The sequence below is a fragment of the Salvia hispanica genome, chromosome 3, assembly GCF_029641045.1.
Source record: "Salvia hispanica isolate PSC_SH4W2 chromosome 3, Shi_PSC_v1, whole genome shotgun sequence".
NCBI classification, from domain to species: Eukaryota; Viridiplantae; Streptophyta; class Magnoliopsida; order Lamiales; family Lamiaceae; genus Salvia; species Salvia hispanica.
Genome location: NC_142694.1, coordinates 16,259,767 through 16,274,962, shown reverse-complemented (window position 1 = coordinate 16,274,962; position 15,196 = coordinate 16,259,767). Strand labels below are relative to the sequence as shown.

Here is a 15,196-nt window from a genome sequence, read left to right as displayed (position 1 = left end):
ATTTATTTGTATTTCTTATTCTATTTCATCCACACATCTCCTCTTTTGTTATGTCTTTTATTTTATAATACTACACTTATATTAAATATTAAAATAGTACTATACAATAATCTGCTAAAATATGAAATATTTTATTGAGAGTGGGTTGAGAGGAGTACAAATATCTTTATGTTGTTGTTTATAATATTTTTAATTATTTATAATATTACAAATACTTATTTTAATTAGTTCTTATTTCTAGATATATTTTGATACTTATATACTCTATATTCTTTATTTTAAGTTAATGTATCTTCATTATTTAAAAATCTTTTGTCCTGTGCATAGCACATGTGTTAACACTAGTTACAAATAAAGGGCGAAATTCTGCTGGTAAATCTCCGAATGCCAAAATTAAGTGCCTTTGAATCACCCCAAATTTATTGATAGATACATCTACGACAGTACATGCATTATCAATTTAGTAATCTGTGGAGTACAATTTATTTAATACTACCTCCATCCCCCAAAATTTATTACACTTTGATCCAACACGAGTTTTAAGAAATGTAATGGAAAGTGAGTTGAAAAAGTTGGTGGGATGTGACTTATGAGTCCTACTTTTAAAGTATTAGTTTTATAATAAAATGTGAGTAGGAATGAGTTAGTGGAATATGGAGTCCACTACTAAAAATGGTAAAAGTGAAGTGTATCAAATTTTCGGGGACAGAGGTAATAAAATAGTAGTAAAAAAAACTTCCGACTCGATTGTAAAAGACACAATTAAAGCCCCCTAAATCCGTCACCGTTATTTTTAATAATCATGGAAAGGCAGAAAATAACAAAGTAGTGCATATTTCAATTGCATCCTGATTTTTATCCAACTCAGATATTGGAACCATTAATTAGACAAATCTAAATCTCCAAAATCTTCTTTCATTTTTTTCTCATTATTTATTCTAGATTATTACCATGTAATAAAATCTGCACTCACAATCTAATTTCTAATTTCATCGAGGAACTACAATTAAATATGAAATATAATATTGAATGATTTGTTTTTAACAATGTATGTTACGTACTAGCAAGTTACATCATAGCTATAATATCTAAAAAATTGTTTTATATATATTTTAAATTCATACATTTTTCAAGTTGATTATTTCACCTCGCAATTTTTTTACATCGATGTGTTGATAATTTGAAATAGTCAAACGGGTTATTTTGTTGCCTTATTTATAATTTCATGTTATTACTATAATACTCTATTTATCTTTTGAAAAAGAATGAGATCTAATGAAGCGGATGAACTATCGCATAATCTTTAGTATCTGAACGCAATAACAATTTGACCATTTTAATACTACCATACGTTGTAAAATAAATTCGAAAATCACAATAATAAGTCCTAATTAACATTTATACCAAAAATATTAAATTTGAAAAAATTGAATCCTACAGTAGTCGCGTAATTCTCACGCGCGTAAATGGTAAGCTGAAACCGCTCATATAAATGCTGTACGCATTTTCATTCATTCCACCATTTTCCGCCATCCAATTTCACATCCCTCAAATTCAAATTTCGGCACCTCTCTTCGAAAACCCTAGCGCTCTCCATCCATCTCCCGCTCACACTCTCTCTCTCTACAGAGGCGATGAGGAAGGGAACCAAGCGCAAGGCTAAGGCGAAGCCTGAAGAGGATCAGAAAAACGAGGCGAGCCAATCGCCAGCTGAAGAAACCAACTCGGAGGGCCCCAGCCGCAATGCTGAGCTGGATCCGAGCAGAGGCGCAGCTGGAAAGGCCGGCCGGAAGCGAGCTAAGGTTGTTAAGCCGGAAACAGAGACTGAGTATTTCGCTGAGAAGCGCAATTTGGTACGTTTACAGTTTCTGCTTAGGATTCCGAATTTATTCTAGGTAATTTTACTTGTGTATGTTGTGTTAAACGTTGGAATTTGGATTTCAAATGTGCTTCTAGCAACAGATCGTTTATCTACTTCTCTGTCAGGATGTATAATGTGTATGATGTTGCTTATTTTAATGTGACCTAGCTTCTGAAGTTCTTATACTAATCTGTAATTTGTGTAAATAAGCGGTAGATAAATGTACATGGCTTTGCATTGGTTGCTGATTGTATGTGCTACTGTGTTGTGCAGGAGGATCTCTGGCAGCAGGTTTTTCCGGTAGGCACAGAGGTAAGATTATGATTTCCAGCTAGTTAGCTATTGTTCCTCTTTCTGATTTCTGATTATAGTCGATTTGATTTCTTTTGTTATATGTAATTTTAATTGACAGTGGGATCAGTTGGACATGGTGTATGAGTACAAGTGGAACTTCACTAATTTGGAAGTGAGTAGCCAATAACTCTTACATTCTCATTTGATAACATGTGAAGGTTTTTACTGATTTGGTCCTTATAAGATCTCTCTCTCTCTCTCTCTCTCGTGAAAAAAGTTAAAAGCATTGAGTGCAAATGTTATAACCAGAGCTGAGCAAGTTATGGAATAAGTTTGACTTTAATTCTATTGATGTGGCAGGAAGCTCTTGAAGAAGGTGGAGAGTTACATGATAAGAAGGTCTACCTCTTCGGCTGTACAGAGCGTAAGTAGCCCTAAGAATATAGATCTTCCGATTTTTTGGTGACTAAAACTAATCTTACAAATAAATCTAGTCAATCCTGAAAATATGGAGGTTTACCATGATGATACTAGTTAATTTTTTCTATGGGTTCTTAGTATTTTGGGATCATAAATTTCTCTTGCTACTATTTCTTAATGCTACTATTTATCTTTGCAGCTCAATTGGTTCCTTTCAAAGATCAATCCAAAGTTATAATGATACCTGTTGTGGTTGCTGTAAGGCCCGATACTTTTCTCTTGACATTTTAATTTTATGTGTTTTGCATTTTGCTCAGTTGCTTGTATTGTTTTACTGATTCACAACCATTTAAGTTGGATGTTAGTGAATCAATTATATTCTTGGAAATGATCTACTTCCGACACAAACTATGTAATGCTAGATTATTTCTGCTCTTGCACACTTCTTTGCAATAATGCATCCTTAGATATCAATTCCAGTTCACTACTACTTGTGCATTCCCTCCCAAATATCTTTGTTCACTCCTCTAATTATATCTTAACTGTAGCAGTAGCATCATGTCTAGTTATCATAAAATTCCTTGAATCTAAATTTGTGAAATTATTTATATTTTTATGTGAATGATCTTAAAAATGCAACTAGTGAATGGTTCTTCTGCATATGTCTTTGTGCCATCTCCCTTCATTCATGGTGGATGTTAGGATATGTGATGCATTCACAAATCTTAAATGGATGGTATGCAATGACATAAATATAAATATGATTGTTATGTATTGTCTTCTTGAGCCCCCTGTTATCTGCTCGCTAATTACTGTGAATTTTTACTGATTCATGGATATTTTTTTGAATGAACAGGTGGTATCACCTTTTCCCCCATCTGACAAAATTGGTATCAAATCAGTCCAGAGGGAGACTGAAGAAATAGTGCCCATGAAGCAGATGAAAATGGATTGGGTCCCTTATATACCTCTTGAGAAAAGGTATCAATTTTTTCTTTGGTTTTTCTCCTGCTGCTTCTCTCTGCCAAATTGTTGACAACTTTTCCATTGCATTTACTCATAGGGAATCTCAAGTTGAAAAACTTAAAAACTCTCAGATTTTCATCTTGAGCTGTAACCAAAGGAGGTAATGTGCGCCTACTTTCGCCTGCTATTTTTTTGGATTTCATGAATATCTGTAATTTTTTATGGTGAAGGATTTGTGCATCTGGTTATGTTGTTTGTTTTGCGTTTGTATCAACATAAGTTTTTTAATTATGACTTGGCAGTTTAAGATTATCATCTTTTGCTGCCTGCCTCTTTTGCTACATAATCCACTTTCATTTTCTTATACTGACATCATTTGGCGTATTCGGTTTGAATATCAGATTTTTACTTACCTTCACCATCCATCATGTTTACTGGTGCTGACTAGTGCAATATTTTTTACAGTATAGTTTATAATCATTTAACTTCTATTAAGGAACATGGATACTGTAACAGCAAAATTGGCTCAACTGCTGTATTTTCTCTTTAAAGCACCAAGTGTTTCATCAATAGTCACTTTTATGTTTTGAATACTTTTTGGACACTTGTAAGTTGAAATAAGTGTCAAAATTTTATGATGGAAATGGTAAGGGTTAGGAAAACTTGCGAACTTTTCTTGTTAATTAATTTATATTCCTTATGTTGAAATGATTAATACCACCAAGAAGTATTTGGCTTTGCTCTTGTTTTGTTTTCCTTTCAGTGTAAGGAAATTTCATATACAAATCGGTTAAGCGATTTATTATTGCGTAATTAATGAGAAAGCAAGGTTGGAGAGGACAGTACCCTCATCGATCGTATAACTCTAATGTCTGAGAGTTGCTTCTTGCAGGGCTGGTTTAAGACATCTGAAGATTGAGCGTGTAAAGAAGTTTGAGTACTGCTTACCTTGTGAGTTAATATGATAATATTTTATTTTCTAAAGGATTTCTATTGCTTCATTCATTATTGTACACTAATTCTTGCAATTTTTGGGTCTTAAGGAATGCTTTATATGATTGACTTTCAGAAGTACAAAAGTTCTTCTTGTGAAATATTTGCATTTTTCAAGCCTTTCTGTGAACCGCTTGATCTGAAATCCTTGTTACCGCCTATCAGAGCATAGAGTTATCATCATGATTATAATAATGTGAATTTGTTGAGTGCCTCTGGTTCCTTTTCTCTTCATGTCTGTGATGATTTAGAAGTATGGAATGGGATTCTGGTTATGTATGTGAATTTTAATTTTGTAGATAATATTCAGTAGATAATATGTTAGTAATATGTATGTTCAGCAATTATTATTTGACAGTTACGAAATCCATGAGGGGCTAATAATAACTGGCCATCTTAACAGTATTGAAATTCTTTTTCTGGCGGTTCACTTGTTTACTTTCACAGTATATATTTTAATATTTTCTTATAGGATTTTTGTTTCATACAGAGATTATGCTATTCATGTATTTGCTGATTTTGAGCTCAAAATGAGTGAAAAAAGTTGGTATTTGGAAAAATTAATGTATAACATTGAAATTTGATAGGTATAGTTCATCTTATATGTCACAATCTTTCAAAACATAAGTTATCATTATATACTTAAGACTTGTAAAACCTAAACTTTTCAAAAATACGAAAGTTCAAGCTGTAAAACTGGTGGTTTAACTTCCTGCTGGTTAGCTGATTTTTAAAATTCTCCAGTCGTAACTGAGTGCAATAATGTTCACTTTTGGTTACTACTAATTATTAAGTACTGGTTACTATTGGTCATAGGTTTGTTGACAGTTTAACCCTGGTTTCCATAACTGCAACACGTTTAGATGAGAAGATAAAAATTGTAATAATGATTTATCCTTTTTGGTCTCCAATTTGCAATCAATATTTTTCTTTCCTGCTAGTACGATGTGCTGCTAAAGTTATTTTGTCATAAACATTGTGCATGAATACCAAAACTTCTAGCACTTTTCTTGCGTCGATCTGATATTTGATTATATTTATCTAATTATCTATATAAGAGTTTCTCTACATAGCTTATATAGTCCTTTCTTGCTTAATGGTGTACCTTATGGGGTCCTATTGCATGAATAATTGTGATGATTTATTGTTATGAGGTCTTCAAGAACATTAGATTCTTTGTAAAGACTGAGTTTACGAAGCACAGTTGAGCCACTTATGTGCATTACTTTAGCATATTTTGTGAGCACTGACTTCCTTACCATTGTATAGACAATTGTGAATTATTTCCTTACATATCCCCTCACCTTTTTCACAGATTTCTACGATCCCCTTAAGGAAGATGAACTAGAGCAAAGCACAGTGGTTGACCTTTTATTTCCTATTGATCCAAAGCCGGTATGTCTGTAACTGCTATTTTATCAAACTCATTAAAAATAAGCCGATCTTGATTTTGTGTCAAAGTGTATAGGCTGTTTGTACTGAATTTAGAAAAAATGATAGATTAATTGAATGCAAACCTAACTTAACTTCTCCTCCACCTCAAGGTTTTCTGCGAGTATGATTGGGAACTTGATGAGCTAGAGGTACTCTTGCATATCACGTTAATCAGTTATGTTTCATGTTACATAACTGATTCAATTATTTTTTTAACTTGCATACATAGCTTCTTCAAGTAGATCATGTATGAAATACTGTTAATGAAGTTCTATAACAAATTATCAGGAGTTCACTGATAATCTGATTGCGGCGGAGGAGTTGCCTGCAGATCAAAAGGAGCCCTTTAAGGTGGATTATTACTGATGATTGTGCATATTTCTTATATCTCCAATCTTTCAGTATTCGTTTTCCTATCTTATAGTCTCTACCTAACCACTGTTTCTACCTCAGAACTATGTGAAGGAGAAAGTTCGTGAAGCTAAAAAAGCTAACCGTGAGGTACTTTCTAAACAAGTCCAGTATAATAAGTTTCTTGTTATTTATGTATCTCAGACTCTCATACATGTTTACTGCATTCTTTGTGTAGGCAAGGGAAGCCCGTAAAAAGGCACGGGAAGAATTGAGCCAAGAAACAAGGGATGCATATAAGGATATGAAATTCTACAAATTTTATCCAGTACCTTCACCTGACACTCCGGATGTATCTGGTGTGAAGGTGAGTATCATCGTTCATAATGTCTTTACATAAGCCTTATTTGAAGTTTGCTCTGCAAAATGCCTTGCAAAATTGCCTTGCTTTAATATTTGAGAAATGACCAGTTAATTGTTTATCATCGCAACTGAACTCTTGTTGGAACACCTCAGATACTTTGGCATAACTACTATTGCATACTCTCTAGATGTATACTCTTTCTTGACTCTTGATGGTTATGGATAGCAACTAAATGATCTTTGTACGAAGTATTGTTAGTAAAAAACTTTGGACAAAGGCTGTAATTATGGGTGGAATTGCATTCTGGTCTAGCCTAACTTTTTCTGCGAGTGTAATTATTGGAACAACCTCAAACGGAAATTGTATCATAAATAAGTTTCTCTGTCTGAAGGTTTTCCCTGATGAGGAATGCATCCTCTGTTTTAATTTTTCGATTACATAATCAAGTTGCTTCTGTTGTATGAGCTATGAACTGACCATCTTCTTGGTTTTCTTCCTCTGCAGGCTCCCTTCATTAACAGATACTATGGGAAGGCACACAAGGTTATATGACATGCTATACGAAATGGGAGCAACAGTTAGTTGATGTCCGTTGTCAGTCTGCTTAGAGATGGGAGTAAACTCAGAAATCTATGGAATTTCCAAATGCCATGGGCAATTCATTGAGGGCGGAGTTCAGAGTTTCGTCCTTTAATGGTGTATAAGTTTTAGAAGTGAAGAGAACTAGGGATAATGGGTATCAAACAGCCAACTTTATCTTCGTGTTGGCACGCATGTTTCTGTATTGATATGAGATGTCAATTTATGTGAAAGTTGATTAGAAAAGTTGTAAAACCCCTTAGTTAATCGTGACTTTCACTACTAAGCAAACAATTTTGACAGTTTGCACTTTGCAGTCTGCAGTTTTTTCCTATTCCTGTTTGTATTAAACTGAGTTGTCAGTGATCGGTTGTTTTTGTGTAACAAAGAAGAGGCAATTTCATGATATAATTGATCTTGAAGCTCCTTCAAGAGTGATAGCTTCTATTGCTTCGTGCCATCTTTGTTTCTGTTGTTTATGAACAATTTGTATGTGAAATTGTTGTGTGCGATGTTTCTTTTATTATGATATGGTAAAAGCCATGAAGGAGAAGAAAGCTAATAGATATATTTTCAAATGTAGTCGATTTATTGAATACTTTGTACACCGGATTTGTTATGTTAGTTCTTTTAATAATTCTAACAAATTTGGTAACCACAATGGAATCAAATCGTACTTTGTCCATTTCCTTTCACCAGATCACACCACGAGCGCTTGCGGTCTTTCCCTCGAGCTAGAGCCTTCTCGGAATGTTCGACAATACGTATCCATATTTAGTCCAAGCATATCCTCACGCGAACATCAGCTTGTGTGATCATCTTTTCATCATCTCGAGCATGGTCTCCAGTAGTATTTTCTTGTCAATCTTTCAATAGTTGCATTTGGTAATGTTATAAAAACAGATGACATTACAAAAAAAAAACTCATTCCTGAAAATTAGGGATGACCCACCAAGCCTAATTTGATACTCCATATTGAATTATAATACTCCATCTGTCCCATTAAAAACGAAACGTTTTTCTTTTTTGATTGTCCCATTAAAAATGAAACGTTTCCTTAAATAGAAACAACTCTATCTCTACTTTTTCATGTATCTTACTTTTTCATTAACTCACAAAACCACACTACATAAAATTCCGTGTCAATTTTCAAATGTTTCATTTTAAGTGGAACGGAGGGAGTATTAGATTAGAAGACTAATTTCTATTAAGAAAAAAGCACAACTGGGGAATTAGAACAAGGGAAGGGTATCTTTTATTGCAAATATAGGTTTTTACATTTTCCTTAACATCATTTCACTAGCATTAAAGTAGGACCTAGTAAAATTAGATGAAAGTAAAACTATGTAGAAGAGAAACAGTGTAAGGCAAGACAACTCCACATTCCACAAAACAGGTGGGAATCTTGTTATAATTAATTTGGCATGTATATCACCAAATCTACACTTCCTCAGTTACATAAAATACTACAACACCTAGTTGGAGAAATTATATGATACATTGATGGTGTTGACAGGAATAATATAGGGCCAATCTACAACAAAACACTGCTTTATGTGCTCTGCTCTTGGAGCAACTATCAATCTTCTTCAAATGTCAAGAGATCTACCGCCTGCGACGTAAAATGCTTAAACCAATCCGAAGGGCTCGCGAAGGGCATGAAACCACACAGCAAGGGGAGAAATAGCAGCGTAGCATAGAAGAGTGATCTTCTCATCCAGTAAGGAAACACGTGATTGTGGTCGATCCTTTCAGCAACTATGATAGGCCCATTGAGAATAATATACAAAGTAGAATGGAATGTGTTGGAGAAGAAATGCAGCAAGCATAGGGCTTCCCAGTAGAATAACCAATGCTTTCCGCTGCCCCCCAATGTGTCGATGCAGAACCTCCCTGCGTAACCACATCCCACCCCTAAGAGCAACAGTATGAAAGTGACCGGCATTGTCTGATGAGAAGACGATGATCTCTGAATGAGTAAGAAGGCAATTGCCGCGATCATTATCACACCAAACAACATGCGACTGAAAACTTGAACTTGACATCTCAATAGCTGCACGCCAGAGTTGAAACTTGACACTGCGTTCGGCATCCACCAAGATTTAGACTCCTGGACAAAAGGAAAGGTGTTGAGTTATAATACAAGCTGCAACAGAGGGCCATTAAGACACAGAAACGGATCGAGTAACATCACTTCAAGATAATGCTCAGATCAATACGTTTTCCACAAGTACCAGTAGCGCTATCCCACACAGCAAATACGATACATAGTCTTGGGGATAACTCATCCCCAAATGCGAGAAGGCTTCCAGTGGTCATAAGCCCACATCAAAGCCCATACTTTAGCAATGTGAAAAATCGACCAGGAAAATAAAAGATGAAAGAACAAAGAAGCTGCAACAACGGTGGAAGCAAGAAAATTAGAGGAAACAAATAGAAAAAAACAGAACCATACAACAATGTGAGAAGAAAATTAATGCATGTCTACTGGCACTTTAGAAAGAATAGTCCACTTAAAATTTACTCTTTGAACTTGAACTTATAAGATGCATCTATAAATATTTTAAGGTAGTTGAAAATCTTACGGCCATTTACTAATAGTGGATCCCAAATACTAGTGCGGAATGAAACTTTCGGGAAATCACTTATAATTGAAGTACATTAAAAAATGACCAAGAAACGCAACTTCAACAAATATTCTTCCATCACAAATAGCACATCTGACATGGATTACCAAACAACCTCTTAATTTCTTATACAAGGCATGTATCATGTATGGCACACGTACTACTTGATGTTAGTGCTAGAACTTTTTGAAATCCAATCATAATAAAGGAGAAACATAGTGAAAGATAAACAATCGAATTGGCAAGCTTTGATGACAGCATACACGTAAAATCAAATATACAAGTTGGGGGGATATCATCATGAGATAAGCTAGAGTAAGAATAGTTTGTACCATGTAGGGAGAGCAAGCTTCAGTAGCTTCGACAATTCTTTGGTGCGAGTAGACATATGTTCCATATGCAAGTGCGAACAACATGATGATTAGACCACCAACCAGAAAATCTAAGCACTTCTTGAGTAGCTCCACTTGTCTTGTATCTTGCATCTCAGTTTTGAACTTTTCAGCTTTGAAAGAAGCCTTTGAGATACCCATTGATAATTTCCATCTCTCGAGAATATTGGCATTAGAATTCAGCTCTAATTGTCTTTCCTTAAGCTGCAATTTTTTCATGATAAGACCAATCTCAAATGTCTTTAGCTCATTAGAGCGAGTCTGCTCCTTGACCGATTTTTCAATCGTGCTTAGCATAGAAAAGGACCTATGGCTTGGAGAAGCACAGGCTAACTGCTGCTCAGTTCTTTTATCAGGCAGAATAAGCTGTTGACTTATCATATTCATCTCATTCTCATTCATTTCTGAGTGAGTATGGCATTCTCCGTCAGTGCTATTTATGTGGGGAAATGGCGCTGGGACATCTCCATTATATGAAAGGCATGACATGTCACCAATTCTACAATCAGACAAGAGGTTCCCAGCTTCACAGGTATTTCCTTGGTATTCAGATCCTTGCTGTTGTTCGGTGATATTTGCACGCACACATAATTCTTCCTCTGTAGCCTCAGGAGGACGTGCAGAACCCTTATATGTGTTACCACATGTCATATTGCTTGTCACTGAGCAAGAGCACCCTGCAGACCTTGCTCGCCGGAGTTTTATACCATCATCTTGAGATGAATCACTGACTAACTGCCAAGTCATCAATGTACTCCGAAATGATGTCTCAAAGTTCGTCACAAAATTATTAAATTTGTCCCCAAAAACCTGCATCAGACAAACAATAGATGGAAAAAGAGTTTGGCTACAAGGTTCGGGACAACAAAATAGTTCAAGTAATGAAAGCAAGGTTACGACAAGACTTACATTTCCTAGAGATTCCTTCACAGCCAGACCACAGATCTGTAAGCAACACGGAGAGTAACATTATCAGTTTTGCATGCTCAGAAAATATAAAATGTAAAGATACATAAAAACAACAAAAGTTGATAGATACAATCTCATCAAATGAATATGAATTGTTTCACCATATGTTATGTTAAGCTGCTAAATCATACGACAATGTAAATTCCGAATAACTCACAAATGACTATATTTTTTATAACAAACACAGACTATAAATTAAGCAACATATTTTCATTAATAAGAGTAAAGACTGTACCGCAGAAAGATAATCCACCGACATATTTTTTCCAGATGCATTTTTCTTCTCCAAGACCTGAAATTAATATGCAACAATACCACATTAAAGATTGTGTTAGCTCGTACTAATTGAAAAATTACATTCACACATACAAAAAAACTCATCTGTTATGTCCACAGTCATGCATAATTCAATAAATAATGCAAATTATTTATTAAGAAGTATAAATAAATACCAAACAATCAAAAGAAAAGAGAAACAAATTATCGTAGAGAAAGGATGACAACATGATAGCGAACACCAGCTCAGCATCGGGTATCAATGTTAAGCTATTAATGGAATCAAAGTAAGCCATAACTTCTTAAGAATATATTCTTAATAAGTAAGATACTTCTCACACATTTATGATGTGTCTAATATGGCATCAGAGATATCAAAACACAGACTGTAGAAGTGGGAATTATCAATAAGTAAACTCATATATAAAGCTACCTATCCATTAAAAAGATGCCAATCCTACTCAAAGGCCAAAACTTTATCACATCAACCAGCTATTTACAAAAACCCCATAATCTATTCTATACTAAAATTCATTCAACTATTCCCAAGCACCCACAACTCTTCTACAAAATCAGCAATTCAAACTTACACAACAACACAATCTGAACCCTCCAGCAAAATAAAGAATCTCATTAGTAAACATTCTCAGATTTTCACTAATTGAAGTAACCTCTCATCCAAGTAAGACATAAATTCCACTAACGACAAACCACTTCAGAAAAAAATTCAGAATCAACACAAATTGGGTAAAAAAAATAAGCCTAATTTTATGCAAAATAACTCAACTTTAAATAATTAAACTGAATTAAAATACCTGAGCGACTACAACGGCAATCGACATTCCAAGAGGAAGGCCGAGGGCGTCAACATCACTCAGCCCGACATTTTTCGGGCCCGCAGTCAGCGGCCCGACTCGAATTCGCTTGGAAAATCTGGGAATTTTGATGCCCTTTTTCGGATGCGACGCCGCAGAGCTACAATTACTCGAAGAATCTAATGATGCATTGTCCGAAACTACTGTTTGTTTCTTCTTCTTCTTATTCTTAATCTTCCTTCTTGCTGTCGATTGCGGGCCGTCGATTGTGCGGCTGCTTGATGCCTCCGGAGGGTTTGTCACCGCCGGACCATCAGTGGCGGCGCAGCTCTCCGGCGATGCGGCGCGGCGGTGGAGAGGAGAATCCATTTTTTTGGAGGTTTTGTGATTTTGAAATTCGGTCAATTAAATATATTAATAATAAATTTGAACGATTTTGCAATATTTATAAAATTCTACAATTTCGTTTTTTACACTGAGACTTCTTTATATAGTTGTTTGTGGCCCATACTTTTCCTGTATTTGAATTTTGAGACGTTAACTATTCTATTTTAATCGTTTTTAAATAGAGGAGAGTAATTGATTTCCAAAAGGAATAATTATATACTCCCTCCATTCCATAGTAATGGAGGCGTTTCTTTTCGGCACAAATATTAAGAAAAATTATGTTAGGTGAATTAAGTAAAGGGAGAATAAAGTGGAAAATGAAAAAGGTAGAGAGATGAAGAGAAAAAAAAGTACTCCCTCCGTCCCAAGATAAGTGACCTAATTCTTTTGGGCACGGGATTTAAGAAATGGTATTTAAATAAGTTAAAGTGGAGAGAGTAAAGTATGAGAGAGAGAAAAGTAGAGGAGAGAAGAGAGAATAAAGTAGGTGGAGAATAAAGTAAGAGAGATGACTTTTTGCTAAAAATGGAAATAAGTCACTTATAGTGGGACACCCCAAAAAGGAATACAAGTCACTTATCTTGGGACGGAGGGAGTAAGAAAGAGTAAAGTAAGTGTGGAAAAATGTGTTGACTTTTACTAAAAAGGGAAATGACTATATTACTATGAAACGTATCAAAATGGCAAAATGACTATATTAGTATGGAACGGATGGAGTAGTATTAATATGATTGTATGAGCATTTATGAAGCGAACTACTATATTAGAAGACTTTACTAAAGTTGATTTAGTTTATTGACTTTTTTACTTGTTGGATGTATCAAAAATCGAGATTAGATTATGGAAATCAGATTATCCTGAAATAAGTTAATAATAACAAATTGTAAATATATGGAGTATAATAAAATAAAATTTATCCTCCAATAAGAAGGTCATTCTAAGGAATATCTTGAATCCTGAAATGCTTTAAAATTTATCAAATTGGGCGTATATTTGATTTCAATTTATTTAGATTTAAAATTGGATTTAGTTACATATTAAGATTTATCGTTGCATATTTTTATAAGTTAAATTTTTTTAACAATTCAAATCAAACGTCTTTCAGTTTTTTAATCTATGTAAGCATATTTCACTATTTGAATTCAAGAAATATTTCAAAATTCTCCAATTTAGTATTTTACCTTCTATATATATGTTCACCAATTAAGTATTCTACCTTCTATAAATACATATACAAACGCGTCTGAAGTAATACCAAAAATGGAATTTATTTTCCTTTGTATAAATACAAAATTTCACGTTTTGTCACCCTAATTATAACTATATATGCTCATCAAACGATGGCCGATAATTAAATAATTTAATTATATTATATATAGATAAAAGTACGCTGTAGTTGTCTAAATTATCGCACTCAATATTTCTTAATGATGTTTCGTTTGAGAATTTAATGAGTTGTGACTTCAAATTATTATTCATTTTATCTTTATCCATCATTATCCTGTATGGCATTTAGTTAATCATGCATATGTCACCAATCAGTTCATCTTTGATGAGTGAATAATGATTACAAATATTCGTCTTATCGTTTTTCAACGCTTTCTGTATAATTTTATGTTTATATTAAACAAATCTTGCTCTACCATTCTTTCGTCAACATACATCGTCGAATTTTCTATGCTTTGCGCGTGTAAATCATACGCAAAACCCTCTATATTATCACAACAAAACATATATATGAAAATCAAACTAATCAACATACATGTTAACTGAATTCTTCATTTAGTACATAGTCCTAGTAATTTATAGTAGAAACAATATAATTCATCTTCAATTCATCTCAAAGTTAATATCTCACCACTCAACACCACCACCCTCCGCCATAACTCTCCCGCCACCAAATTCAATCAACACACCACCACCACTCCCAAAACCCTGCAAAAAACTAGGGTTTGAAGCTATCTTCTCAGCATCAAAATCAACTTCACAAGGAGACGAAGCAGAAGAAGAACGAAAGACTCTTTCGTTCTTCTCGCTCTTTTCCCTCGTCTCCCCTTCGCTCTCTCTATAACTACTAAGATAGTCCTTAAGAGGCACAACATAGTCGTCGAATCCAAGGGTAGTCATGGCCCACAGCAGATCATCGCCGTTGACAGTCTTCCGCTTCTCCCTCTGGCACTTATCCGAGGCCTCCCCCGTCACGAAGCTGATGAACTCCGACACGCATTCCTGCACGGTCTCCTTGGCTTCCTTGGAGATCTTGGCGTTTGCGGGGAGGGTTTTCTTCATGATCCGGCTCACGTTCGCGATCGGAAGGAGCCTCTCTTGGTCTCTGATGCACCCGTCTTGTGATGGTGGTGATGAGGGGCTGTTTGGGATTCTTGCTCCTCTCATTTGGAATTGGGATTTTCAATTTTTGCAGTGTTTGAGTTTTTTTAAGGTTTGGAAGAGAGATATTAATAGTGGAG

General features: G+C 34.8%; 2 protein-coding genes and 1 pseudogene across 2 annotated transcripts; 1 reads left to right on the top strand and 2 right to left on the bottom strand.

The window, feature by feature from the left end:
• The first annotated feature begins 1,528 nt into the window (after positions 1-1,528).
• Positions 1,529-7,709, top strand: LOC125209035 (protein HEAT INTOLERANT 4-like). Its single transcript, XM_048108619.2, has 14 exons — positions 1,529-1,853; positions 2,135-2,173; positions 2,274-2,327; positions 2,516-2,579; positions 2,775-2,833; positions 3,432-3,556; positions 3,639-3,701; positions 4,434-4,492; positions 5,850-5,929; positions 6,079-6,117; positions 6,257-6,319; positions 6,422-6,469; positions 6,558-6,686; positions 7,188-7,709. The coding sequence occupies exons 1-14, from the start codon at positions 1,635-1,637 to the stop codon at positions 7,233-7,235; spliced, it is 1,089 nt and encodes a 362-aa protein (XP_047964576.1). The 5' UTR covers positions 1,529-1,634; the 3' UTR covers positions 7,236-7,709.
• A 936-nt stretch (positions 7,710-8,645) lies between these two features.
• Positions 8,646-12,756, bottom strand: CPR5 (protein). Its single transcript, XM_048108822.2, has 5 exons — positions 12,342-12,756; positions 11,486-11,542; positions 11,191-11,226; positions 10,222-11,091; positions 8,646-9,372 (listed from the first exon to the last, which is right to left on the bottom strand). Exons 1-5 carry the CDS (start codon positions 12,708-12,710, stop codon positions 8,842-8,844), a joined length of 1,863 nt encoding a protein of 620 aa, XP_047964779.1. The 5' UTR covers positions 12,711-12,756; the 3' UTR covers positions 8,646-8,841.
• Positions 12,757-14,444: 1,688 nt separating this feature from the next.
• Positions 14,445-15,196, bottom strand: LOC125216192 (nuclear transcription factor Y subunit B-1 pseudogene; annotated as a pseudogene).

What these genes read in the sequence shown, in the direction of transcription:
- LOC125209035 (XM_048108619.2), top strand. Translation starts at nt 1,635, where the DNA reads ATGAGGAAGGGAACCAAGCGCAAGGCTAAGGCGAAGCCTGAAGAGGAT. An exon ending in TGATACCTGTTGTGGTTGCT is followed by an intron (nt 2,834 to 3,431) that starts GTAAGGCCCGAT and finishes TTGAATGAACAG; the next exon opens with GTGGTATCACCTTTTCCCCC. An exon ending in CGGATGTATCTGGTGTGAAG is followed by an intron (nt 6,687 to 7,187) that starts GTGAGTATCATC and finishes CTTCCTCTGCAG; the next exon opens with GCTCCCTTCATTAACAGATA.
- CPR5 (XM_048108822.2), bottom strand. Translation starts at nt 12,710, where the DNA reads ATGGATTCTCCTCTCCACCGCCGCGCCGCATCGCCGGAGAGCTGCGCC. An exon ending in TTGCCGTTGTAGTCGCTCAG is followed by an intron (nt 11,543 to 12,341) that starts GTATTTTAATTC and finishes TATTAATTTCAG; the next exon opens with GTCTTGGAGAAGAAAAATGC. An exon ending in AAGCTTGCTCTCCCTACATG is followed by an intron (nt 9,373 to 10,221) that starts GTACAAACTATT and finishes CCTTTTGTCCAG; the next exon opens with GAGTCTAAATCTTGGTGGAT.